The following is a 28,000-nucleotide window of genomic DNA, read 5'->3' on the forward strand; positions in this document are numbered from 1 at the left end:
TGTTTTTATGTAGGCCGACTGTGTCATTTTGACCTCGGGATTATTTGCTTTCTCTGAAACACAATCAAAGGAATAGCAACGTGGGTTATGTGGATCCGTACGACTGTGAAACACGTCTGCACTGGTAGGCTACTGGTAATACACGTTACATAATAATAATTGTATAAATGCCTTAGATTAAAAGAGTAACCAATAAACAAATACATATGTTCAATAACTTGGGGACGGGCGGTGTTCCCCCGCGTCCAACGGCCTCTTTTGAGTCTCCGGCATTTTAAACAGGTTCATTCTGTTGGAGGAAAATAGTTCTCGCCGGCGCCTTCACTGTGTCTTCGCCATCGCCATGCAATTGGCTAACTAGGCTCAGTTAAGTGTCTTCACTCATGCAACAGATAAAATACCACTCGCAATGAAGTAGCCCTGTGTGGCAGATTCATAAGGCAAGGTAAAAGTAATGTGGTGATTTTATAAGGCAAATGTGATTTTATAAGGCAAACAAATGTTCCATTGAGTGGGGCCCACCTCTCGATCCGGCCATGAGTTCCTCTCAATCTCAGTTACAGAATTTCTTTCAAATGCAGATTTCACCTCTCAAAACGCCTCTGCATTTCTATAATTAAAATAGTATTCAATGATGACATCAAATTAGAAGATATGAGAAATGAAAAAAGCTTTACATTTGCATGTTTATAATAATATTATTGTAAGCTATTTTCAATGGCACTACTCGGTGGGAACATAGTTGTCAGCATGAGCATGTATTGGGTGTGTACTTTTAGAACATTTCCATTAAAGCTAATCTCATACGCTCAATGGGGCTCAAATTAAGTATAATAAAAGTTAATTTAACTAAAACAAACTGCTAATATTTCACCTATAAAACACATACAATATGAAATGGAAAAAGACCTTTGTGGTAGACATGACACCTTACTAAAAACACCAGCTTATTTTGGGGATAGTATTAACATACCTATAGCTGATCATAGAAACCCACTTATGGCTGATTAGCCACATAAAAGAGTAATTTTAAGTAAGAAAACAAATTGTAATAGCCCTCAATATTAGGGTTAAATGTAATGTGCATTACAGTAAAATAAAATAGATGTACAGTAACAAGGCTTTAATCACTCTTTTGGCACAGTGGGCCCTGTCTTATGCCCGGCACATCAAGGCACCAGGCATGACACAACTGACTTTGCTAGTAGCCTTGCATGTACATCAGGTCCTTCTTCTTGTAAACATGTAGGCTCCTCTGGTGGCCATGTCAGCATATTACTTCAATAGAGAGGTGTGCAGCATGAATGAATGCACTAGACTAGAAGCTAAAAACTGTTCTCTGTCACCATCTAGTGGTCATGAATAAATGTACCCGAGTCACTGCTAAACAGGGCCAGCCTTAATTGCTAGTCAGCTTATCGTCATTGCGAGCCATTTTGAGGAAGAACAACACTGTAAGGTGAGTTAGGTAGCCGTTCTTTTGGAATATGTGGCCACTTTTGTCTAGCTTGTAAATGCTGCTAACACTAAACCATAGAAGGCTTTGCATTGATCACTGATGGTCTCTTAGATCTGTACATTTGCTCTGAAGATTTACTCTGTGAGCATGAGAAAGATGATTTTGTGTTTTCATCTATTAAAGTTGCAGTATTCCCTCATGTTGCTGTATCATGCCAGACTGGAAGTCTGATAGTAGCCTATAATACCTGTCTGGGTTCTGGAGTGTGTTATGACGTTCTGCGTTTTGTGAGCGTTATTCCAAAAGAAAGGTGAGAGCTAGCCTACCCCATGGTGAGCAGAACTTTGTTTGTGTTGGCGCAGCAATGACAGAAGGAAGAAGAGTATTTAAAAGGGCCAGGGAATGTGGCATAAAAAACTAAAATAGGGTTTTTTTTAGTAGAAAAGTGCATAGATTAAGATATTTTAAAGAGAAAATCTTACTGAATTTACCCCTTTAATTTTAGTCCTTAAAAATAAGGCTGGTTTAAGTCCCTTTAGATAGATAGATAGATAGATAGATAGATAGATAGATAGATACTTTATTGATCCTCAGGGGAAATTCTTTGGCTCCGTTAAAACTAGAATATGATTGGCGGCACACGTGTGATTTCACTAGGTAGATCATCCTTACATGTAGGTTATATCTTTTTCACCATTTATGCAAGGGAAAGTAGTAGACTATGTTGAGCTGGTTCTAGCGCTATGTTACCTGTTAAGCAGGCAACTTATATTAACCAATATTAACCCTTGTTTTGTGTGTGTTTGCGTTCATCAGACAATTCAGGGCTTAAAATTCATTTTTCAAAATGGGGGGGAATTCCCCCCTTAGGTTATTCATGTAGGGGGGATTTACACAATTTGGGGGAGGGGGTCGATTCTGATACCAAGTCAAGAATTAAGATTTCAATACTTCGATACTTTTTTAAAAAGTGTTTGATTTTGGGGCCCCCACCACCCTGACGCCATCAGTAATAAATACTGTAGTGGGATCATTCACAACAGTGGACATCCTAGATTCTGCTTTGACTCTCCCACACACACAAAACACACACTGAAAATGATAGCTTATGTGATATGTTTCTATCATATATTTTTGAATTCATATAGAGTGCATTTATTTAATAATGCCTTTTTTTAAAAGTATAGCATTTTACTAGTAATTACTAGTAGCTAAACATATTTAGTAATTTGAATGCCTCATATTGACTTTTAACCTATAACACTTAGGCATATCTTTAATGTGGTGTGTAGGTCCAATTGAGTGCACATTGCTGATGAGTAGGTGTAATTGAGTGCCTGTCACTTTAAGAAAATACGTGAGAGTAATTCTATGGAGTAATTAGCCCCCCTTCAACCTGACGGTTTTAGGCTATAGTCGCTAGTGAATAAAAGTTGTGCATAGTGCGGTATGTGTATGCAAATCATTATGTTTTCTATGTCATTAGATACAATAAATGTTCAAAAAACTAACATGTCGAAGACAATCTTTCTGGGATCAAGTGTTGACGTGACCTGAGCTAGCAGGATAGTTACCAAGGAGCACTTTCCAGATGTAAAAGTTTGCCATGGTAGTGTAGCCTATTTGGTAAGGCGCAAAGTGGTGGTCTCTCTCTCTCTCCGTGTGTGTGCGTCTGCATGAGGCTATGTTCAATTCAACTCGGTAGTTGATCAGTCCGGTCAATAGCACCGCATTCACGCCACTTAATGATTAGGCTAGATTAACGTCATCAGCAGGCTGTAAAAGTGTATGCGGGAATTTTTCGCATTATGATGGCTAGAGTTGCGGGACTTGAACAAATTATGCGCAATACCCGCAATCCCGCAGTGAAATTTAAGCCCTGCAATCAAAGGTGCTATATGTAAGATATGTATTATAATAAATCATAACATTACCATAATATGCCATCAGATATCAAGGAAACATGTTATTTTGAAATACTGGCTTCACTGACAACAATGCTATACAACTTGAGCAAGGCACCCTCTGCACCCCTGCTCTGGGGACAATGTAATCCCTTGTAATATAGTTGACATGTTTAAGTCTTTTTGGACAACAGTGACTGATAGGTGAATAAATGAATATACATTTACAGCCAGTATATTCACAATTTAAGATTTAATTTGTGACTAGCAAATACTATTTATGTTTTGAGTTGCCTGCTTTGGCCATTCACCGCCAGTTTACCAATCACGCAGACAGTAGCGTTTCGACATTTGGACTACACAGCTGCAGCAGTAGAGGCAAGCAAAGAATTCCTAACTAGTGACTCTATCAGGATTATCATTAGAGCAGTGGGATCATTCCACGTCAATTCAACCAGGGCCCACGCACTTAGGTCTCAAAAAATTCTGAAAACATTACCAGGTGTAGGCCTACCTATGTTACCCAGGAGACACGGTAAAATACTTTTATGTAAGATTAATACTTTTCAAGATACAGCCAGTTTTACAGGGGAGGGGGTAGGAGGCTCAAACCATATAGGATTTGTAGGAAGCTCAAATTTTGCATGCTGGTACATAAATAGGAATAGTATGTAGCAAAAGTTGTCATCTTTGGTCTGGATGATTCTGCATGGTCATAGCTGTCCCTCAAAAATTGATCAAAATTTTATTGGAGTTTTGACTGAGCTCTGTTTAGGCCTTCAGACATAATTTGTTCTCAACATAGGCTCTTGATTTATTTTCCTTACTGAGATAAGTAGAAACACTCTCACAAAAAGCAATGAACAGAAAATAAATTCCTTCAGGGTCTGAACAGCAGACCTCACAAGCTTCTAGCTTTTCAATAAACTTCAATAGCTAGTGACTAAATAGCAATGCTGTCCGTTTCATTATTTGATGTACTTTATGTTTCATTACTTTATGTAATAAATGGGCTACTAACGTGTGTTAAGTCATCTCAGAGCTCTTACCATGTGTGAAAGCAAACAGAACAAAAGCCCTATGAGCTGTGTAGTTGTAGGAGCCTCTCCAGTTAGTAGAACTGTGTTCTTAGAACTGTTAGAATAAACAGTGTTCTGAATGGATTCCATTTTCACCTGTTGGCCACCCCACTCTAGGAGGCCATATATGAGATGAACTGCTGAGAGGAAGAGGGAGTGGTGAAAGGCCCCTTCAAGATGAGTCTCCCTGAGAAGCCACTAGGGGGAGCTACCAAGAAAAAACGGAATAAAAAAAAAGGCCTTAAGGAGCAGCCATGGGATGCTGACAGGTAGGCTGACCTCAAACACTCACATCTGACCTTTTCCCTCACATCTGACCAGGTAGGCTGACCTCAAACACTCACATCTGACCTTTTCACTGGATCTATTAAATTTATAGTCACAGACCTTCCAACCTGTACACATTTTGTGTAGAAGGCATACATTTTCACATTAAAGTATGCCGGTACGATTTGTTAATTAATATGCATCTCTTTATTTCATTGCCCGTATTGATAATGTTAACCAGATCTTTGATCTCCTAGATTATGCAGATGCAGTACATTCTCAGGCTCTTATCCTTTTTCTTGATTTCTGATTTCTAAGGCCTTAGACACAATCTAACATACATTTCTCATACAAACCCTTAAGGTATGTGAATTTGTTGACTTTTTTATAATTGAGATACTAAATACTGATACTGCTGGTCACAAAACTGCAGCATTAGGTATGTAGTTCATGATCTTAACTTGAAAGGTCTAAATTTATTTTGACAGAGAAATACAAATTGCACAACTGGCAGATGACTCCATTTTTGGTTTAGACAAATATTATTTATCCTATGCTTTGAGGCTTGCTGAGAACGCTATGTTTCCAATGCCTCTGGTTGAATATTCCCACGTGTGAAATTTGTATCTCTTCATAAATGTCCTCCTATTCTAATTGCCCTAGTGTTCCTGCATCCTGCTTTCTCCAAATTACACTTAGCTTTCACACACCTCCCACAATACCCTAAAACACCCCAACATGCCCCCATCAAACCCCCCAACATGCCCCCATCAAAACACACCCCAACATGCCGCCATCAGAACACCCCCCAACATGTCCCCATCAAAACACACCCCAACATGCCCCCATCATGCCCCCATCAAAACACACCCCAACATGCCCCCAACATGCCCCCATCAAAACACACCCCAACATGCCCCCATCATGCCCCCATTAAAACACACCCCATCATGCCCCCATCAAAACACACCCCAACATGCCCCCATCAAAACACACCCCATCATGCCCCCATCAAAACACCCCAACATGCCCCATCAAAACACCCCAACATGCCCCCATCAAAACACACCCCATCATGCCCCCATCAAAACACACCCAACATGCCCCCATCAAAACACACCCAACATGGCTGAGTTCCATGGGCAAAGCTCCCCTTCCTAACCATATGTCACGCCCCCCTCACTGATAGAATGTTGTAAATTAATTGACAGGGCGTCATTAATCACTCTATGTTGACAGAAAGTCAATTACAACTACTAGTCATATCTTTAAGGATGGTCTTACGTTCAATGTGTTAAGCTATTCAGTTCAGAGATACATGCTCTGGTTTTTAAAGTGAGGACCTACAAACCATTCCAAAAGAAAATCGAAAAACAGTGCATCTCAAAAATGCTCTAGTGGTTTTATGTAGAAAATAAACCCTCTCATGTGTCTGGGTTCATAGGCCACCTTCTCCTGTGCCCAGTCTGATGTCCATGAAGAGTGACTGGTCAATGGAGATTCCATGGAGATTCGAAGGACAAGAGAAGCCCAAAGAGTAAGTCGCTTCTTCTAGACTTAAGCTAAAATAATTTAAACAGTTAATCATTATTATAGTAAACTTTTTGTTTGGTCAGTGTAATCTGTTTTAAGTATAAGTATATATACTCTTTTGATCCCGTGAGGGAAATTTGGTCTCTGCATTTATCCCAATCCGTGAATTAGTGAAACACACTCAGCACACAGTGAACAGTGAGGTGAAGCACACACTAATCCCGGCGCAGTGAGCTACCTGCAACAACAGTGTTGCTCGGGGAGCAGTGAGGGGTTAGGTGCCTTGCTCAAGGGCACTTCAGCTGTACCTACTGGTCGGGGTTCAAACCGGCAACCCTACGGTTACAAGTCCGAAGCACTAACCAGTAGGCCACAGCATTTTTTTGAATGTACCCCAGGATTGTGTTTTGTGAACCATGAAGTTTGTGCACATAATAACACTTGATATAATACCGCTGATGAGCCTTCTGGAGGTGGACAGGGCCTGGCTCGATAAATTACCAAATAAGGAAGGTGCCTCTTTAAAAACCCCTCTGAAATGCTGAGACAGCTGCCTTGTTGGTGCTGCTAAGCTCTTCATAAGAGAAAGGACGAGACAGAAAAGACTGCACAAAGAAACGAAAGTTATGATGAGGCATAGAGGCCGAGGCTTCACTATGATGAGGCATATGGGCCGAGGCTTCACTATGATGAGGCATATAAGGCCGAGGCTTCACTATGATGAGGCATATGGGCCGAGGCTTCACTATGATGAGGCATAGAGGCCTCTGCTTCACTATGATGAGGCATATAAGGCCTCGGCTTCACTATGATGAGGCATATGGGCCTCTGCTTCACTATGATGAGGCCTCGGCTTCACTATGATGAGGCATATAAGGCCTTCACTATGATGAGGCATAGAGGCCTCGGCTTCACTATGATGAGGCATATGGGCCGAGGCTTCACTATGATGAGGCATAGAGGCCGAGGCTTCACTATGATGAGGCATATGGGCCGAGGCTTCACTATGATGAGGCATAGGGCCCTCGGCTTCACTATGATGAGGCATATGGGCCGAGGCTTCACTATGATGAGGCATATGGGCCGAGGCTTCACTATGATGAGGCATATGGGCCGAGGCTTCACTATGATGAGGCATAGAGGCCTCTGCTTCACTATGATGAGGCATATAAGGCCTCGGCTTCACTATGATGAGGCATATAAGGCCTCGGCTTCACTATGATGAGGCATATAAGGCCTCGGCTTCACTATGATGAGGCATATGGGCCTCGGCCTTACATGGATCGGGAGACAGACTGCCCAAAGCCACAGTGCGTGGTCTGCAGTGAGGTGCTATCTAACCAGTCCAATGTTGTTCTCCACACTGTTTTTTTTAGCGTGAGCGCTCATAGACCAGTTGCACATTTTGATTTTGTTATTTGTTATCATGTAGGGCGGCTAATTAAACATGATGCCTGGAATGCATCAATAGAATGTGTTACTTTTTGGATGGTGGGGGTACGCGAGCCGAGTCAGGATGTAAAAGGTGGTCCACGGGAAAAAAGTTTGGGAACCGCTGATCTACACATAATATTATTAAAAGAGAAATATATGATAAGAAGGGGCAGGGTTGAAAAACAATACATAAACAGCAAATCTGGTAGCCTGGCGAGCCAGACCCACATTAAAATGTAGGGTCTGGACACTCACCGTTCGCAGTGCTCAGTCCGAGGGGCGGGATAATCAGTTGTCTTTCAAATTCCCTCTGCACGCAATAGGACAGCGGCAGCTTATATGAGTCTCATCGCTTCCCACCAGCGGAGCTAGTTGGCTAGTTCAAACGTTTGCCAACTTAATAAAAAGCTTAACTTCGTGGTCACACTGTTCGCCAGCAGCAACATCCATCTTATTTGTTTTCAAGTAGCAGGAATTCAAGCCAAACCGTTGCAACTCTGCCATCAATCATTATGTTAAGCCCTTCTAATCCACTCTATACCGCGATTTCATTGGCCTGAATAAGTTTCGATTTCTGGAGCTCACAAGCCAACGGAGAGTTGCTAGACTAGCCCTGGCAGCAAATGTAATTTGCTGCCGCTAGGGGCGCGTCTAGATTTCTAGGCTACAAATCTGGCACAATCAATTCTGAATGATGTACACAGACATTGAGCTACATACACTACCATCCAGACGATGGTAGTGTATGTCTGTGAATGTCTGTGAAGCAGAACTTCATTCTGCACATTACAAAGGTATGGCTAGAAGAGTCCAGGTGCTAAAATCACCTGTCTGCAGACCACACCAGTTACACTTGGAGTATCATGGAATAAAAAACATAGTTATGAAGAGCCTGGATTGTTGAGCAATTGAAATCCTATATCAGGCAAAAATGGGACAGCATAATTCTCAAACCTCTAGCAACTAGTCTCTTCAGTTCTCAACTTTTTAAAGAGGTGGAGCTTAAATACAACATTGTCTCACTCTGTCCATGCAGTGTGTCAGCTGAGCAGGAGCTGTGTGACGTTTGCTTAAGTCCAGCTGTGAAGACCTGTCTGACCTGCAATGACTCCTACTGTGAGACCTGCATCAGACCGCACTTATCTGATCCAGACCTGGAGAGACACCAGCTGCAGGACCTCCAGCTACACGGACATGATGCCACTGGGCAGGTGGACATGGATAGAGATCAGGTGCAGATCAGTAGTCTGGGCACGGGAGAACCTTGTAGTGAAAAGTGTTCATCATACTTCTTATTAACACAGGGGAACCGTGTAGTGAATATTATCCAGTATTCTAATCAACACGGTGATTGTGATGTGTTAATGCAGGATCCCCAAGGAACACACCCCAAGTCATCTATCAACAAAAAGTGTATGCTGAATATAATTTATTTATCTCACATTTTCAATTATAAAAGGAAATAGCTAAAACAATACCAGCTAGATTGTTTTGATTTTGAGATAAGAGTAATAACACTTGGTTAGATTTTATTAGATAAGCAGATTTTGCAGTGCTAATAGATCATGGTCTCCTGTGTCTCCAGGTGTTCCTCCACCTGGGCAGATCCAGTTCCCCTCAGTGAAACCAGACTCAGTTACTGTCAGCTGGTCACCACCAGAGGGCACTGTTGGACCCTACAAGTACAGGGTGACCTGGAGAGGAGCCCAAAAGCAGCACAGTGCCATAGTGGAAGGTTTGAAGAAGGAGGTGACGGGGCTTCTTCCAGAACAGAAGTACCACTTTACTGTGGCCACCCTCCGGCAAGATGGACACCAGAGCTCATGTGTGGAGAGATCTGTCCAAACAGGTGAAACTTGTATTAATCATTTCATGTATCATTTGTTTGTTTTGACTGACATTAGATTACAGTTTTTCTCGATCGTTTTGATGCTTGTGTCAACTCTGACATCATGTTCTCAAAACAGTTAACACCCATGTCTGAACACAGTGTTTCCCACAGAATTGAATTCTATTTGTGGTGGTAGGTTTGCAGAATTAACTTGAATGCAACAGTTGTTAGCAAATTAGTGCAGCGTGGTTATGATGCTAACCATGTTATAGTACAACCTGGAAAATTATTGTGTGGTGGTCAATGTTGATATTGTGGTGGGCCGCCACAAATAAGTCAATGAATGGGAAACACTGGAACAAATTATAGTCCAGGCAAACTAACTCATTTTGGAGCCAAAAATAGAAGTAATTGTTTTTTTCAGCATAGATCATTATTTAGAGATAAGTATTTTTTTTCAGCATAGATCATTTCTATGAGGTGTCCAGAACAACATAGTAAAAGTCTTAAGAAATCCTAGTTGAGTTAATAATGTTAAATTCTCATCAATCCGAGATGTGTGCCAATAAGGCCAGACAACAATGCACCCCAATGGGGCTATTTCATTCCTTTACTCCTATCAAAATGAAACTTTACGCAATGAACATATCCATGAAAAGTAAAATTGGTTGTATTACAAGTTTCTTTGAAAATTAATTTGAATATGCAAATGAGCTCTAAATGTACCCGCACAGGCTTATTTTTTCCCTTTACTCCTACCACAATAAAACTTTACACAAGGAATGTCTACATGAAAAGTAAAACATTTTGTATAAGAAGTTTCTTTGAAAATTAATTTGAATATGCAAATGAGCAATATACTAATCGAATATGCCCAAAATACACCCTAATGGGTTTAATTTTTCCTTTACTCCTATCACAATCAAACCTCACACAGTGAAAGTATACAGTGGGCAGTGCTTCGACTTGGCCAGCTGCACTCACGGTCCGCGCGTGGGATCACGCGGAATCACGCGACTTTAATTTGTATTTTTCCAGTGAGACGCTGCAACAACCCAAACAACCGGTAGATGGCTCAAGTGAGCAGGGTGTCTCGTAAAAAGAAATGGAGCCTGGAAAACCCTACACAGACTTCACTACAGACTTTAGCAGACTGGTTTAGAAATAATGTAATAGCCAGAAATATGCCTGCCCTGCCCTAATAAAGAAATATTTCGTTAACTGCGAGTGAATCCCGTTTGCAGCCGTAGAGACGCAGGACAAATTAAACATTCTGGTTTTCTCCGAGTGCAACGATGATAGACAGACATCATTTGGACAAAATATAGAGTATTAACCTCCATTGCTCAGCCAAATGCCTTCCTGTTACCGGCCCTGTTATCACGGAGTTACAGGCGATAAACGATTTTTGATGGTCACAAGTTTACTTCATTAGGGACTGTTAGTTATTTATTTAAGGGGCTACCGGAGGAGTTTTGGGTGCATTAGTCCAAAAAACGCGTGACCCTCCCTCGCCAGCAATACATTTTTCTATGACCCTCCAAAGTGATTATGAAAAATCACTGTCAACTTTTTCCCGGTTTATCGCCTACTGTATTTTAACGTTTTCACATATTTGGCCATAAGCCGCTTATCATAGGCTATCACGAAACCAAACTACAAAGGCGAACACTTTAACAGGGGAATTAATTGGGCATGAATCATGCTGAACGCTATTTCGCTACCTTAGAATAATAAGGTTCTATCTGCGTTTTGAGTAGGTACAACCGGACGATTGAAACGGGGACTAATGAAACATTCCGGTTTTCTCCGAAAGTGCAACGATGATAGACAGTCATCATTTGGACAAAACTTGGAGCATATTAACCTCTGTTGCTCAGCCAAATGCCTTCCTGTTATGTCCTGGTATCACGGAGTTACAAGCGATAAACGATTTTTGATGGTCACAAGTTTACAAACACAAGTTTAGCGGTTTATTTTTTTGGATTATTAAAGAGTGTTTTTCATTTAAAGGTTTGACTTTGTGCTTATTCAGTAGAGCATTTAGTGCTCTCCCCAATCCCAGACGTTCATATTGCATGTTTGTTTGTAATGGATGCAACCACGAGATAGGCTATGCATTTGACAATGAGTTGTTAACAGAACCAAGACATATAGCCCAGCAGCAATCTAGGGACTGATCGTTATTTATTGAAGGGGCCACCGGAGGAATTTTGAGTGCTTCAGTTGGAAGTTGCATGACCCTCTCTTGCCTGCTAGAAATTGTTCAATGACCCTCCGACAGAATTGTTAAAAAAGACATGACCCTCCCCTGCCAATTGTCTTCCTCCTCGCCTTTGGCTACAGCCACACACTTTGTGATAACGTTCTTAAATCAATATTTCCCGTGAGCTTGCATGCTACCAGTCCTTCCTTTTCAAATGTGTTGCCTGTTTGCACAATTTCACAAATAATCATATGTGATTAATAGTATGACAAATAATCCCTGTGCACGGGACCGAAACAATGCATGCCAACTTTTTCCGTGTTTATCACATATTTTAACTTTCCCCGCTGTCTTGCCGCTTTTAATGTTTTCCGTAGAATATCCCATATTTTAATACTCTCATAACAGCCCTGCCATCGGGCCTGTCTCTGTGTTGCCCTGTTGCTACCCCTTGCCCTTCCAACTAAACAGATGTCTTCAAATCATCGCTTTTCCTTGCTTGAAGGCGAACTTAGAGTGATGTTAACCTATTTAAGTTTAACGGCGCGATTGTCGTGGAGAGCACGATTCATTGGCGCTTGCATGTTCGGCCTTATGTTCCACGCGGCGCACCTGAGGCTACTCAGCTGCAAGAGAAATAATTTCCCTGTTTGTATGTTCACTGCAAGTTGGCCTACCATAACTTACCAACTCTGCACTGTAGATTGGCTATTTATATTTTTCTGTGAAATAAGCAAATGTATTTGTTCAAATTTATGAAGCAGAATTACGCATTAGGGTACTTGGAACATAATACATTTGACAAAGGACAGATGTATGTTGCTAGTGATAAAATATTAACTTTCAGTGTTTTATGATGTCTTTGTCATGGGGAAGTGTTTTTCCCCATGCATTTATTCTAGGTTACTGTTAGTGACTGCCGGGAGAGAAGCTGGTTCTGTGTTTCGCTCATGTCAGTGACTGACGCGAGAGAAGCGGGGTTTGTGTTGTGTTGTGTTGCGTTGCGTTGCGTTAATTTATTTTCATTGGGCATGCCCTGCCGTGCCGTCCACAGCTCTTCAGTTCTGACAAAGCCAAAATTACTCCTTTTGAAACAATGAGTGCAGGAAGCCGCCGTTTGTATGGTTATATTGCTTGACGGGGGTCCTAAGCAGCTTTCAGCCATAAGGCTACTTTGAGAACATTTCAATTCACCCGACACTAATATTCAAAATGTTGAAAACTATTTCGGCATAGCCTATAAAGCAGTTTAATTAAATGGAATGTCAGTTGTAAACAAACAAGCTACTTGGTGAGGCTTGGCCTCACAGATGTGCTCGTGCCTTAGATGGCAGGAAAAATCTTCACGATAGGCCTATTAACTAACCACCCGATTCACGTTGGCTGGGGGGAAGGGGGGCCATCTAACTACTCATTGTTAACATGTAAATGAAATGTAACGTTTAATTGTGAATCAAATTAAAATGTTCTCCTCTTTGCAAACGTAGCCTAGGGATATGGTGACAGATTAATTTAATAATATTGCAAAGGTAGGCTACTGCATCAATCCATAGGCCTATGTTTCATTAGGCTACCAAGCTATTTGTTTTGCCTTACTCTTTATTCATTTAGGCTAGGCCTTTTATTCAGTTATTAATCATCTTCAGTCCTTCGCGACTACTTGTGTAGCGCGCCGCGCATTCTCCGACCTGTCACCTGTCAGTCATCATCGGAAGAGAGGTGTTTGGAATCATTCCCCGTTACAATCGTCCAGCCAATCAAGGTGGTCACTTCAGTCAAGCTCGTGCATGAGTAATGACGCCATCCATAGCCACGAAGACTCACTCCTAGTTTAGGAGTTGTCTGAAAGGCTTTGTGAATAACTTTTAAGAGAAAACTCCAATCTAAAATCTTTAAGTGCGATTTAGGAGTAGCCTACTCCTAGTAGTAAGATAAAAGCCTTTGTGAATAGCCTACGGCTCCAGTTATTGACTCGGACATCTAACTAAATGCAACAGGCTCATATCGTCCTCGCATTTGCAAAATGAGGACCAGTGTTTTGTCAAATTGCAAATAGCTATTCGTTTTAACTATTTTTTTTATGATAGTAGCCTATACAAAAAAAGCACTTCATACTATCTTAATCTTGGAATATGGGGAGGGAAGTGGCGCCTGCAGTCAGCCAAATATGAATGTAATTCTGCGGCATAAAGCAGATGTAATTGTTTATTGTACATAAAAATAAAAATGACATGTCAAGCAGTCAATTGACTACATTGCAGTCAAGAAGTAGGGCAAATTAATTTACAAACCAAAACGTGGGTCATTGTCTAAGCCTCTATTAAGTAGCCCTGTTAAAAACGCCGCCAGATAGTATTAAATCGGCAACAACATTGTTTTCTGCAGAAGCCTACCCAAGGCTACAGATTAATTCTGAACAGTTATTTCTCTACTGGCTCAATTATCACACCACTGTTTTGATTTGGCGTGAGTTCGTTAACCCCAACACTGACAATAATGTAGACAGCAAATTTCGATTTCGATTTTAGATTACCACCGTGTAGTAAAGCCTTAAGCCATACCCAAGTAGCCTAAATCGAGGTAATGTTTAATTATGCATGATTTATTTTGTTATTGAATTTGTAGGCTGGGATTACTCTCGGCAAAAATTATGTAAGGGACGGCAAGCAGAGCGATGTACAGTTGCAGAGCGACGCACAGTGGCTGAAAGTGGTACTAAAGCTTCACGCGAGCTTCACACCCGTAATCTTGAAATGAAGTGGTCATTTGAAAGCAATGCCCACTGTACATGAAAAGTAACATTTTTGTTGTACAAGTTTCTTGGAAAAATCATTTTTAAATATGCAAATGAGCTCAACACTATGCCTAATTGACTTATGTCAAGTAGAAAAAACACAAGTAGAAAAAAAGTTATAAAGATTAAAAATACATAGCAGCTTTGTCCTAGAAGACCTAAGTTACAAAATTTGAATAAAGTTTCTATGTGAAACGGTTCAAGCTGAATAGCAAAAACCAAAAGTGATCAGCGAAAGAAGAAGAAGCCTAGGAAGAACAGAACAGTGCATTTTTATGATATTTAACTGTAGACATCTGTAATATTAACTTGATAATGGCTATATTAGCCTGCTCATCTGATGTAGCCAATGCAAGCATATCTCTGCAAAAGTTCTGTTGCTATTCCGTGTCCATACGGTTCATGCATGATTGTTCAAGGACTGAAAAACAATTGCTTTAGGTCACGGGCCCTTTCTCCGCCTACTGGTGTAGCAATAGCGCTGAAAATCTTGTGGCATGCCAATAGGACTGTCAGATCATGGAGAGATTTCAGATGTGCAAAAAGGCGTCTTCATAAGTTAGTCTGGTGTTGGAGATTGCGATTGAAATGTTACAACCGAATTGTCCACTGAAATCAGAACTTAAACAACCTCTGAATTATGAATGGTGGGCATGCTATTTGTAATCTACATTATTAATTGCATTAAAGATGCCTTTTTTCGTTCAAAAAATTAGATCAGATTCCTCATGGAATTTTGAATTGAACTAACTGAACAAAAACGGTCAAAGTGTTGCATATTGATATTGATGTATTGAAGAATCAGATGAAAATACAGTTGCTTAATATATAAAGCCTCATAGGCCTACAGTACATAATATTGATAACTTAAATGTAAAAATCACATAGGTGTATTATTTAGGAGGATCACCCTCGCAAAAAAGGAGTGAGGGTCTGTTTGTTTCAAATGAGTAGCCCTATGATTTTGGATCCTTCAGGTAGCCCTCAATCCCAAAAAGGTTGGAGACCCTGGTATAACTAGTAGAATGTACTGTATGCTTCAGGAAGGGTTGACAACACAATGTAACTTGCTGAATAAATGCAGCAATTATTGTATGGGATTTTGTAGATTGCTTAACCAAAATGTAATGGTTGGTAACTTGTTCCAGCTATCATCTCCCTCTACCATTCTCCCTCTCTCTCTCTCTCTCCCTCCTTTGGAAGTTGTGTTTCAATTTGATTCCTTCAAATGCGCCACTGACTATCAAAATACAGATGCTCTGTTTGAAGTTGCAGTGCTTGCTTCTAAAGGGAATGACAGGTGTCATTCTGATTGGTTTAAAGGATGTTAAGCCCAAAACACACCCATGACTGATTAAGAAACATAAGAGCCGCCTTTTTGCACCAGGCACCTGACGTTTGATAACAAAACCACCCCGAGTGTGGACTGGACAAACCTCTAAATGTGTTTAAGCTATTCGCAAGTGACCATGTGTTTTAGATCGCCAAAATAGGGCCTGTTATGTCTTTTTCACTGATCCAAGCACATCAATACAAAGATGAAAAGTAACTTGTAATTTGAGTAGTTTCATAACGAAGTACTTTTTTACTTTTACTCGAGTAGGTTTGTCCAATTGGAATATTTACTTTTACTCAAGTAGATTTTGAAAAAAGTAAATGTACTTGTACTTGAGTAGATTTTCTCTACCCACCACTGATATTCGAATCGATCATTTGCATATTAAAATGAATTTTCAAAGAAACAAAAAAATATATTTTTCATGGATATGTTCATTGTGTAAAGTTTTATTTTGATAGGAGTAAAGGAATGAAATAACCCCATTGGGGTGCATTGTTGTCTGGCCTTATTGGCACACATCTCGGATTGATGAGAATTTAACATATTAACTCAACTAGGATTTCTTAGGACTTTTACTATGTTGTTTTGGACAACTCATAGAAATGATCTATGCTGAAAAAAAATCTTTTACAATTAGTCTGTCGTAAAACGCTACTTTGCCTGGACTAAAAAGTACTCTGGCCAAAATGACACATTTTGCTTGCAAAAGGCTGTTACTCTCTGAAACGCTTAAAACATACAGCAAAAGCAAATCTTGCCTTCAAACAACATATCCTGTCATCAAATCACTGTGTGATTTCAATCAATCATTACACACTGGACAACAAAATGCAAAATATATTTCTCAAAATGAACATTTTTGCTATGTCTGTTCCATTTCTTTCTCATTTTTTTTTGGTATCAGAAAAAAATGAAAAGACTAAATGTACTGAGTAAAAAAAATATTTTTATTCATTCCTCCCAAGATGTAACTGTCATTGACATGTAAGACCTACAGTAAGCACCTAGACAAGACACATTTCATTGAACTACAACTTGTCATTTTTCATCAAAATAGACCTACAGTAAACACCTTTTGTATTGTTTTCTTCACCAAATAGGCTATACAATAATTTCTAAATGTGCCTTACTGTAGATCCATAGCCTACTTGCAAAAGCAACATGGAACAGACATGGCATCTCTTATAGATAATGAATGATTGCTGATTGAAGAATTGTGCAAAGTTTCACACAGGTGTATCAGAGTTTCACACAGGTGTATCAGAGATTCAGACTTGTGCAAGGAATCTCTATCACCTGTGAAAAGATGTTTTCCTTTTGTTTAGCATGGGGAAACCAATAGAGTTTAGGGACTTTGAATGACATCTGTGTTAACTGTTTTGCAAAAGGGTGATAGAACTGTGTGAACCCAATGAAAACGTGTGAACACATTCGCAAGAGATGACTTCTGCTGTGCAAAGAAAGTGTTCTTGAAGACCAAGCGGATCCCAGTTTCCTTAAGCAGGTCAAAGCATATACCATTTAAAAATATGTTAATTGTTAAATGAACAATCATTTGTTTGTAATTAATATATTTGCAACAAAAAGCCATATGGGGCTAACCCTAACCCCTATATAAAACAAACCTTAGTGAATTCCATTGCTTTGGAAATGTTGAAAATGAGTGAGACTGCATTTGATTATAGAATTGCAACAACCATATTTACAAACCTAATTCCATTGCAAATGTTGAAAATGAGTGAGACTGCATTTGATTATAGAATCGACTGGCGTCTTAAAAGCTGCCTTCTATACTATTCACACCCATGAAATTGAGGGAATGTGCTGCTGCAATGGATTAATGAATTTTTCAGGCGAGCCTGCAGCCCATTATAACGCCCCAACATATTGCTAGCATTGCCGTACGCCTGTAGCCTGGTCCTTACCGCCTGTGACTACGTTTCTCTTCGTCATACAGTCTGGCACAATGTAATAAGAATCTGTCTCCGTAATGGGCGGATGCTTATTTTGAGGTTTAAAATCATTGGAGTTCCCTTAACCAATCAGCAACGTTTGGTAATGCATTACGCGGCGTGAAGCTGCGTGAAACTTTAGTACCACTTTCAGCCACTGTGCGTCGCTCTGCCACTGTACATCGCTCTGTCAGTAGCCTGCCTGCCGCCCCTTCTGAAAAAGCAGGAGGCTACCGTTAAACATAATTGTTGCCGAGAGGAATCCCAGCCTACGAATTCAATAACAAAACTAGATGTACCGCAGAGCGGTACAAAATATGACCGCCGCCCAGTCCAGCACATGTTTTCCACAAAAATAAGTCACGCTGAAAGGCATATATGATTCTAACTGTCTCACTGAATTGCATTATGCACACTCAATTCTCACTGGTATCTGCCAGTGACCAAAACATGATTAGTTCATAGATTTCACATGTAAAATACATTTTATACAACCCCACCCCCATTTTGCCTGTTCATAATTCTGAGAAATTCTTGAATTGTGTGCATGTGTGCTTGTACATGTTTATGTTTATGTGTGTGTGGGTGGGTGGGTGTGTGTGCGTGCATGTGCATGCGCTTGTGTGTTTGCCTGTTTATGTGCCTGTGTGTGTGCATGTGCATGCATGCGTATATATGTCTACTGTGTGAGTATGTCATACGTAGGATTACTGTGAATGTATGTGTGTGCGTGTGTATCTGTTTATGCACATGTGTGCATATGGAATGGGTTTACATGACCCCTGGAGGCAAACATACGCAAAAAATTGGTCATCCTAGGCCCTAGGTGGTGCTATAAATGAAATGAGTGGTTATGGAATGGGTTGACATGGCCCTTTGAGATCAACATACAAAAACAATGGTCCTCCTAAACCCTACGGTTCTCGAGATATTCACAGAAAACTGTGTCTGCCCTATCCTCCTTTCGGGGGGTCCAGTCCAGCGGGGGGGCTACAGATCAAAACGAAAAACGATGGTTCCATGCTATCCATGTGGGGTTACATGCCCACCAAGTTTCGTGTACCCCGGTCTTACAGTGTCCCGGGAATCCTTGACAGAAATTTGGACATGCGAAAAAAAAAAAGAAAAAAATCTGACTAAACCTATATGACCGCCGCTTCGCTGCACGGCGGTCATAATAAATCATGCATAATTAAACATGACCTCGATTTAGGCTACTTGAGTATGGCTTAAGGCTTGACTACACGGTGGTAACGAAATAACTGTTCAGAATTAATCTGTAGCCTTGGGTAGGCTTCTGCAGAAAACAATGTTGTTGGCGATTTAATACTTTCTAGCAACGTTTTTAACAGGCTACGCTATAGAGGCTTAGACAACTATGACCCACATTTTGGTTTCGTAAATTAATTTGCCCTACTTCTTGACTGCAATGTAGTCAATTGACTGCTTGACATGTCATTTTTATTTTTCTGTACAATAAACAAATACATCTGCTTTATGCCGCAGAATTACATTCATATTTGGCTGACTTCTGCAGTCGCCAAAAAAAAACACTGCCACTTCCCTCCCCATATTCCACTGATCACACATCAGACATCAGGGGTGCGTTTCCCAAAAGCTAACTACGTTAGCAACTAATATGGTTGAAACTATGTGTCAGACACCAAACAGGACGAGGGACCACAAAAGCGCCACGCTAGAAAGTTTATTTAAGGGTTGGGGTTACAGGGGTTTCAGGGGTTCGGGAGTTCCAAGAGTCGTGGTGTGTGTTCCCCAATAGCCGAAAGCAGCAATGGCAGGAGCTGGATGATCCGGGAAGTCCTGGGGAAACACACACAAACAGCAATTGAAACGAAGCAGCAGTACAGTCAAGGGCTAGGCTGTATTCAGAGAAGAGAGACGGAAGGCAGGTCAAGATTACCGGGGCTGGAGATCAAAGAAGTAGTCGGCGGGTCTGGGTTCACAGGCAAAGAGTCAGAGTCGTTTTCCAAGACAGGCAGGTAACTGGTGCGGGTTTGCAGACGATCTGACAAGTGTGGACTGAAAAGCAAGGCTTTATATACCGGCATGATGAGTGGTGAATGCAGTGCAGCTGGTAGGTAAACGAGGGTGAGGCAGAGCAGAGCAGGAACAGGTGGAGGTCATCAGACTTTAATCAGCGCCAGTTACCAGGCAGAGAGAGAGCTCATGACACTATGTAAGTACGACAAAACTGTTTCCCAAACGATAGTTTGAACAATGGGTGGTGGAACTTACATAGTCCAATGCATTGTGTTTCCCAAAACCATGGTAGCAACGAACGTTCGCAACCACTATCGTAAAGTTGTGTAGTTACAACTACACCTCTCGACCTGTGGTAGAATGCTAGTAGAAGCATAGTTCCAGGGATCTTCATGTCAAAGACGTCACTGACGCCAGTTATTTGTTTGCAAATTAATAATTATAAATATATTTAGGTTTCTAATTGATATTTACACTTCTAACCACCATACATCCATATTTTAAAATGCCCAAGGCAGAAAATACATAAATTAAAAAATTTGCAGCCATGTGCACGTAAGTAAAAAGTCACACACCTGCAGATAATAATAAGGTGGTGCACACTTTTTGACGAGTCAGCTGAGAATATGTAGCCTTTGATTTTCATGGAGGGGGGGTCCTTGTAAGTTTACGCAAACCAAGCCAAAAAAGGCTGATTCTGATTTTGATAATATGATCTGCACAAAAGATAAACTTAGGTAAACAACGATGTCAATATTGTTGTCAAAATCTTAACCCAGATTCAAACTCATGGACAGGGGACTGGTAACTGCTGTGCAACGGCGGTTGTCATCTGCCGGCCTTAATGCAATGCGCCACAGAAGTATGTGCAGGTGCCCATTCACGTGCTACTAAACGTCATTAACCACCTTAGTCCAGACTACTGAAGTTTGGAAACTATCATGGTCCAAACTTACAGTATTATGTAAGTACGACAGTTTTGGGAAACAGTCGTAACTTACATGTTGGTTAGTTGAACGATGCATCCCATTAGTAAAAAGCTAACCTCCGTAGTTGTATGGGAAACGCACCCCAGATCAGCTTGTAGGCCATTAGCAATCTGTTTATTTTATTTTATTTTTATTTTATTCACAGTAGATCACATGCCACATTCTCACTTTCAATAGACAGATGCAATAGCCATTGGTCAAGTATTGAGTATAAAGCAATTAAGATAGTACCCTATACAAAAAGTACTTCATACTATCATAAAAATTCATTAAAACGAATAGCATTTTGCAACTTGACAAAACACTGGATTAAATATCGTAGGCACAGGAGAAAACTTGTACATCCATTGGCCCGTGGGGAGATCACATGCCAGTTGCCTCTCCCTTCAGTGCTATGACTCGTTCGGCTGTGAGCTTGTTTCGCCAAAAAAAAACTATTGCAGATATCAATGTCTTTGTTCATGGGTTTGGCCTCACAGCAGAGGCTTAGACAACTATGACCCACGTTTTGGTTTCGTAATTTGCCCTACTTATTGACTGCAATGTAGTCAACTTAACTGCTTGACAGGTTATTTTTATTTTTGTACAATAAACAAATACATCTACTTTATGCCGCAGAATTACGCACTTGGCCAGCCTATAGAACGGGCACATTTTGGAGAGAATAGAGAATGTACACACACAAGAATCTGTAGGCTATTTGTGGCTGGTTACCAGCAAACAATGTTTAATGCATTAACTCAAGACGTCAAACATTTTCTAAACAATACAAACAGAAAGGATGCAAATGTAGAAGAGTAATTTTCAGTGGAAGAACAAAATGCTGAATGAAGCCCAAAGATATGAAGGCATATCTGGCAAGTTGTTATTTTATAAAGACGTAAATGGTTGCGCTATAGGCCTAGTTTGCAAGAAGGAGACATAAAGCATGAGCATGCCACACTATCCACAGCTGTGGTAGTGGGGGTAGGAGGATTACTGTTAGCGCAGGATTTATATAAAATTCTTCAACAGAAGGCCTGCCTCGAATGCAGGCTTGCCCTAAAAAAGGCCTGTGGTTTGCGCAGCCTACAGTAAGTAGGTCTTAGTGAGTTAGGAGTCCTCTAGACTTCACTTCACTTCAGCTGTCTCAGAGGTGGAAAGTTGCGTTCATTGGGGGCAGGGCCTGATTAACAATTCATAGACAAATGTCTGATGGCCCCGCCCTGCCCCCCAGCCAACGTGAATCGGGCCAGTTAATAGACCTATCATGAAGATTTGTATTGCCATTTAAGGCACGAGCGCATCTGTGAGGCCAAGCCTCACCAAGTAGCCCATTTGTTTACAACTAACATTCCATTTAATCCAACTGCTTATAGGCTATGCCGAAATAGTTTCAACATTTTGAATATCAGTGTCGGGTGAATTAGGAAATGCCTTATGGCTGAAAGCTGCTTGGGATCCCCCCTGTCAAGCAATAACCATACAAAAAGTTAAAAACAGATGACATGATGTTTATTTTAATGCGGGATAATTTAGATACGTCAATTTTTACATGTGTTTATTTTAGACAGCCCTAGTCCACGCCATTTTTGAGCAATTTTGACAGCCCCAGCCCTTACCCCGGTGAGTGGGGGTCGCTATAATGCGTGTGAAATAGCACCATTGAGTAGCCTATGTGAAATAGCCTTAAAATCGTTCCGGTGTTGTGTGCCTTCTGGTTTCTCCACCTACTGGTTTCCTTGCGCATGCATGCGCTGCAGCAGTTGTCAGACATTCACAAACAAGTTGTTTTAGGGCGGTTTGAAGTCGCCATACGCCATGAGCCGGGTTACATTACAGCCACTAGGACAAAAGACATGTAAAAAAATATATGTTTTGAAAACTAGCAGTAAACTGGATTCGATCCCGCAAAAACAACACACGCGTGACTCTCTCCATCCTGATTCCCTACTCTTTGAGCCAACTAATATGTTACGCAAATCAATTAACTATTGTAGGCTACCATTAATTAATAACGTAGGCAACACCCAGGTAACATGTTGTCCAGGCTATCTGGAACAAGGGTGCCTCTCATCTACAACAACTGGTTACCTTTGGCTGCTACAGTCTTCAGTGCACTGTGCACAGAAGGCCTATGCTACTCTTTGTGGTTGATCAACTAAAAATAAAAGATGTATTTGGTGATGACGTTATTGTAGGACTAGTAGACCTAAATTCTGAGAAATTAAATGGTACGAGAAACGATCTACATAGCGCACCAGACCGCGATGTCTTTAAGGGTTGAATGAAGGGAGTTTGCAAAAATTAGTGTATTTTTCAAGTCAATAAACATTCATAATTTTCGAATGTCTTTGTCAGGGAACATCTGACTTTTAAAAACCATAGGTCTGGTAGTCTCTCAGACAAGGAGTTATAAGATAAAGGCAATACCATTTGTGTCACCTAATGCAGTTCAGTGAATTAGCAAGATACCATCAGAAGGCAACAATCATAAAAGCACAGTCTTGTAGCTTCTCTTCCCTTCCATAAAGCTGTCTGGCGTGTTGTAGGCTAGATTTATGGAGTTCTTTCTATCTGCTTTTTACTTTTGTGAGTTGGCACCACCTAGGCTATGTTATAGACGTTCTATGAGGTACCAGTGTTTAGCTGTGTCACAAAACAATAAGCTTTGTCAGACTAATTTTAAAATGATATTCAGGGCTATATACATTTTAAACATTCGGGCTGAAGACCCGACAAAGCCTTTATGTTAATTCTTCAGGTGGGAAGTGTCAGGAATTTTCATAATGAAAGTGAATCTCTCATTGGTGGTTAGTATATGAAGTAGGGAATTGACAGCAACATATCCAATCACATTATGAGAGATGCTGAGTTTAACATAAACTGCGATGTTTGATTTTAAATTAATGTAAATTTAGCCGGGACTGTAAGCTGGCACACGTGGGTGCTTGATGTTTTCAGTGGGTGCCCGAGAGACGGAGCATCCACGGTATCGGTGCCTATGACAAGCGTAGCCTATAGTATCTCGCGGTTGCATCCATTACAAACAAACATGCAATGTGAACGCCTGGGATTGGGGAGAGCACAAAAATCGTTTATCGCCTGTAACTCCGTGATAACAGGACGAAACAGGAAGGCATTTGGCTGAGCAACGGAGGTTAATATGCTCTATATTTTGTCCAAATGATGTATTTCTATCATCGTTGCACTCGGAGAAAACTGGAATGTTTCATTTGTCCTGCGTTTCTTCTACGGCTGCAAACGGAATTCACTCGCAGTTAACCAAATATTTCTTTATTAGGGCAGGGCAGGCATATTTCTGGCTATTAAATTATTTCTAAACCAGTCTGCTAAAGTCTATAGTGAAGTCTGTGTAGGGTTTTCCAGGCTCCATTTCTTTTTATGTGACACCCTGCTCACAAGAGACATCTGCCGTCACTGGAAAAATACAAATTAAAGTCGCGTGATACCGCGTGATCCCGCGCGCGGCCCGCGAGGGAAGATGGCCAAATCGAAGCACTGCCCACTGTATGCTGAGCGCCGGAGTTCAGGCTCTTACGCTTCCCACTTCTGCACTCAGTAGTAAACAGACCGCTGGCTAGTTTGTAGGCTACCTGACCGCCAGGGCAGTCTCTTGGTAGTGGATATATCTCTTGCGCCAGCCACAGACCGAGAGTTGTATACCAAAAGTGTCACGTCACCGAGATTATATCAGCTCTTGTCACACACCAATTTTCCTCTTGTCTCTTCGCCCGCTTATCAGACGATTGTTGTTCCCACGAGCCCGGTGACTTCGCCGAGCTACGGAGCTTACTGGCCCTCCACGAAGCTGTTCAGACTACACTCTCGGATAAGTTGGATTGTACTGACGACCTACGTGTTATTTAACCTGGAGCTTGCTCGGTTAAACTAACAGTTGTTTGGCATAAAACAAAGCCTCACCTTGAGCACAGTTTGAGTCTGTCGAACACAAACACGGAGCGGTTTACCTTGAGCACAGCTCGGTAACCGGCTAGCTCATGTCAAGACACCAACCGTCTTGCCTTGAGCCCCGCTCGGTAGGCTAGCTAGTAGCTAACATTCCATTCGTTAAGTAGGCCTAACATTGGCACATTGATTTTGTAAAGGTAATTTGAGAGTAGGGGGGAGAATAAAGAGCAGCAAACTTCTATTTGAAAACATGTACTGATGCATGTAGTACACTTGTGCGTTTAGGTTTAGTTATCACCATCTGATAAATCAAACTTGTCCCAAAGCCAGTTGGAAGGAGAGCTACGACATCCTTGCCATTTATAAAATTGACAAGACAAGCCTCTTGTTCCTGCTTTAATTGCGTGATGCCCTCGAGAGTTGAGGCAACTTCGCGGATAGCTTCTAGCGTCTCTTCCTCCGTCGCCATTGTTGCTATGCTGTTGAACTACAAGCTTCGCTTGACTACAAGCAAATCGGCAGGCAAGTTCCACGTCATCACTCAACTGTTCGCTGAATGGCTCGGCTACAGGCAAGCTGTATAATGTGGGTTGGGCCAGACTACGTGCGAGACCTAAATCAAATTTAGGGCGGAAATATGTAGGATGGTAACGACCAGACTAGTATGCCTGGCCTTGACTATTAGCAATGTCTGGGTTTAGACTATCAAGCATAGCCAGTACAGTGTCAGCCAGACTTTCCTCCATTGTGACTCTCAATAGACTCAAAGCCAATGAAGCATTCTACTGTTTTACCTTCTTTACTAACAAACCTAGAATGCACGTCAGCTGGTCAGTATGTGAGAGATCAGGACAATCAGAGAGAAATACTTTGCCTGCTGTATTGCTGCAGCTATGGTAGCTTTGACTTTGCCTGCTGTCTGCAGCTATAGATTTGCCTGCTGTATTGCTGCAGCTATGGTAGCTTTGACTTTGCCTGCTGTATTGCTGCAGCTATGGCAGCTTTCACTTTGTCACCCATTTGCTAAATCAAATCCTTGCACATAGTGAAGGAGAGGTATGATATGTAATGCCCCCACCCTTCCATGCCACCCCTCCAGGCACACAATTAGCAGACATACAGTATGGCATGAGTCTGATGCAATCTCTCTTCCTATTGTGTTTCAGGTCTAAGAGGGCGTCCAGATGATCTCCGGATAGTGCTGCTGGGGAAGACTGGAGTTGGGAAGAGCTCCACAGGAAACACCATATTAGGGAGAGAAGCGTTTCAGGCAGAAGCATCTGCTGACTCAGTTACTAGCACGTGTCAGAGAGAGACAGCTGCAGTCAGTGGGAGGCAGATTACAGTGATTGACACACCAGGGTTGTTTGATACTGAGAATGATAATGAGGAGCAAAATGACAGAGAAATCAATAAGTGCATCTCACTGGCACTACCAGGTCCACACGTGTTCCTCTTGGTGACACCAGTGGGACGGTTCACTAAGGAGGAGCAACAAGCAGTAAAGTTCATTCAAAGCACTTTTGGTGAAAACTCCATAAAGCATGCTATAGTACTCTTCACTAGAGGAGATGACCTGAAGAACAAGCCCATTGAACAGTTTGTAAGAGAAGCTGGATCTAATATCATGAACGTCATTGAACAGTGTGGCAAGAGATACCATGTGTTTAACAACAAGACCAGAGACCGCACTCAGGTTTCTACTCTCCTGGATAAAATCGACTACATCAAAATGCATGGAGGAGGTTACTACACTAGTAGAATGTTCCAGCAGGCTCTCCAAGAAGAAATAGAGAGGAGGATGAAGGAGAGAGAGGAGGAGTTGATTAGAGGAATGGAGGACATGAGAAAGGAAAAGGAAGATCTTCAGGCCCAATATAAAGCAAAGATGGAGAGAATGAAGCAGACAATGGAACAAGAGAGAAAGAGTGCAGATGAAGAGAGGAGAAGAAGAGAAGAAGAGTTCAGCGAAAGAGAGCAGCGATTGAAAACAGACATGAAAGAAACAGAAGAGCAGATGAAAAAGATGCAGATAGAGATGGAAAGAAAACGAGAGGATTGGGAGAAACAGAGACAAGAAGAAAGGAAGAAAAGAGATGAAGAGGAAGAGAAGAGGAGGGAGAAAGAGGAACGTATTTGGAATGATCATTATGAGAGACTTAAAAAAGACTTTGAGAGAGTACAGCTGGAGAGAGAACGACTTGAGAGAGAGAAAACAGACCTGGAGGTGAATTATAAAGCAGTGATGGACTTGAGAAGGCAATGAAACAAGAAAGACAAACTCAAGAGATGGTGCATAAAACAGAGATGGAGGGAACTGAACAAGGAGGACAATCTCAAGAGAGAGAGGCGATACAGAGAGAAGGCGAGAGAACAACAGCTCCAAAAAGAAACTGAAGAAAAGGAGGAGCAGGAGAGAAAGATGAGTGAAGAGATGAAAGACAAACAAAAAGAATCACAGAGGAAAATGGAGGAAGAGGAATAAGATATATAGCACTGTTTGACACCAGCAGTTACGTAGATGATTTCCTAGATGACATGATCATGGCTTTCAGCACATGGAAACACTTCTAGTTTGCCTTTTTAAAACAGCTGCTCAAGAAGAGCAACATTGACAAATTCCAAGATCACACATGTGACTACACAACATTCCCCTCCATATCCTTAACTGATGAGTACAGCCTGACAGGGCGAATGCTTAACAGACTGAACCATGAATCCAACACACCCCATCTATTGCAGATGAAATGGAATTCAGACTCCGCCGACCACACTTGGAGAAACACTGGACTCAAAGTATGGCCCGCGGAGTGTTGAAGTGTTATGTAATATGCTATTGTATGCTATTGATTTTTCCCTCTGGATATTTAGGGAGTTAGGTGGTCAGTGAGGTTTCTTTTCATTGGTCAAGTGGTAAAGAAATTAGAAGACGGGCCACACCATGGAGACGTAAAATCACTTTGAATCTGAATTCAGAAAAATGTTACTGTTCATACCAAATCTGAAAATCATTATTCTTTATCGACTCATTGTTGTTACATTAATCACTACATTCATGGTGTGCAGATATGTAAATAACATTAATCACTACATTCATGGTGTGCAGATATGTAAATAACATTAATCACTACATTCATGGTGTGCAGGTATGTAAATATAATTGCTGTTAAATGAATCACTGCATTGTGCACACAATGGTACAGTAGTCCATTGGCTCAGACCACATGATCTTTTAGGACGGTTATGATTTTGTTTGATTCTGTGCTGTGGTGATGAAGATATAAACTCATATTTTATTTA

At 41.2% G+C, this 28,000-nt stretch overlaps 1 protein-coding gene across 3 annotated transcripts; it reads left to right on the forward strand.

The window, feature by feature from the left end:
* The first annotated feature begins 7 nt into the window (after positions 1 to 7).
* On the forward strand, positions 8 to 28,000 carry LOC125291913 (immune-associated nucleotide-binding protein 12-like). Of its 3 annotated transcripts, none has more exons than XM_048238914.1 (7): positions 8 to 135; positions 4,560 to 4,711; positions 6,154 to 6,246; positions 8,713 to 8,908; positions 9,047 to 9,089; positions 9,262 to 9,525; positions 25,867 to 28,000. In XM_048238914.1, the coding sequence occupies exons 2-7, from the start codon at positions 4,620 to 4,622 to the stop codon at positions 26,964 to 26,966; spliced, it is 1,788 nt and encodes a 595-aa protein (XP_048094871.1). In that variant the 5' UTR covers positions 8 to 135; positions 4,560 to 4,619; the 3' UTR covers positions 26,967 to 28,000. The 3 variants fall into 3 exon arrangements, with proteins under 3 accessions (XP_048094871.1, XP_048094869.1, XP_048094870.1); XM_048238912.1 differs by having other exon boundaries at positions 8 to 124; XM_048238913.1 differs by lacking the exon at positions 8 to 135 and adding an exon at positions 1,365 to 1,769.

This window comes from Alosa alosa, chromosome 3, assembly GCF_017589495.1.
Source record: "Alosa alosa isolate M-15738 ecotype Scorff River chromosome 3, AALO_Geno_1.1, whole genome shotgun sequence".
In the NCBI taxonomy this organism is placed as follows: domain Eukaryota; kingdom Metazoa; phylum Chordata; class Actinopteri; order Clupeiformes; family Clupeidae; genus Alosa; species Alosa alosa.

Coding starts and splice junctions, on each gene's coding strand:
- LOC125291913 (XM_048238914.1), top strand. CDS start 4,620: ATGAGTCTCCCTGAGAAGCCACTAGGGGGAGCTACCAAGAAAAAACGG. Junction 8,909..9,046: donor TGGACATGGATAGAGATCAG/GTGCAGATCAGT, acceptor GTGTTAATGCAG/GATCCCCAAGGAACACACCC. Junction 9,526..25,866: donor GGAGAGATCTGTCCAAACAG/GTGAAACTTGTA, acceptor ATTGTGTTTCAG/GTCTAAGAGGGCGTCCAGAT.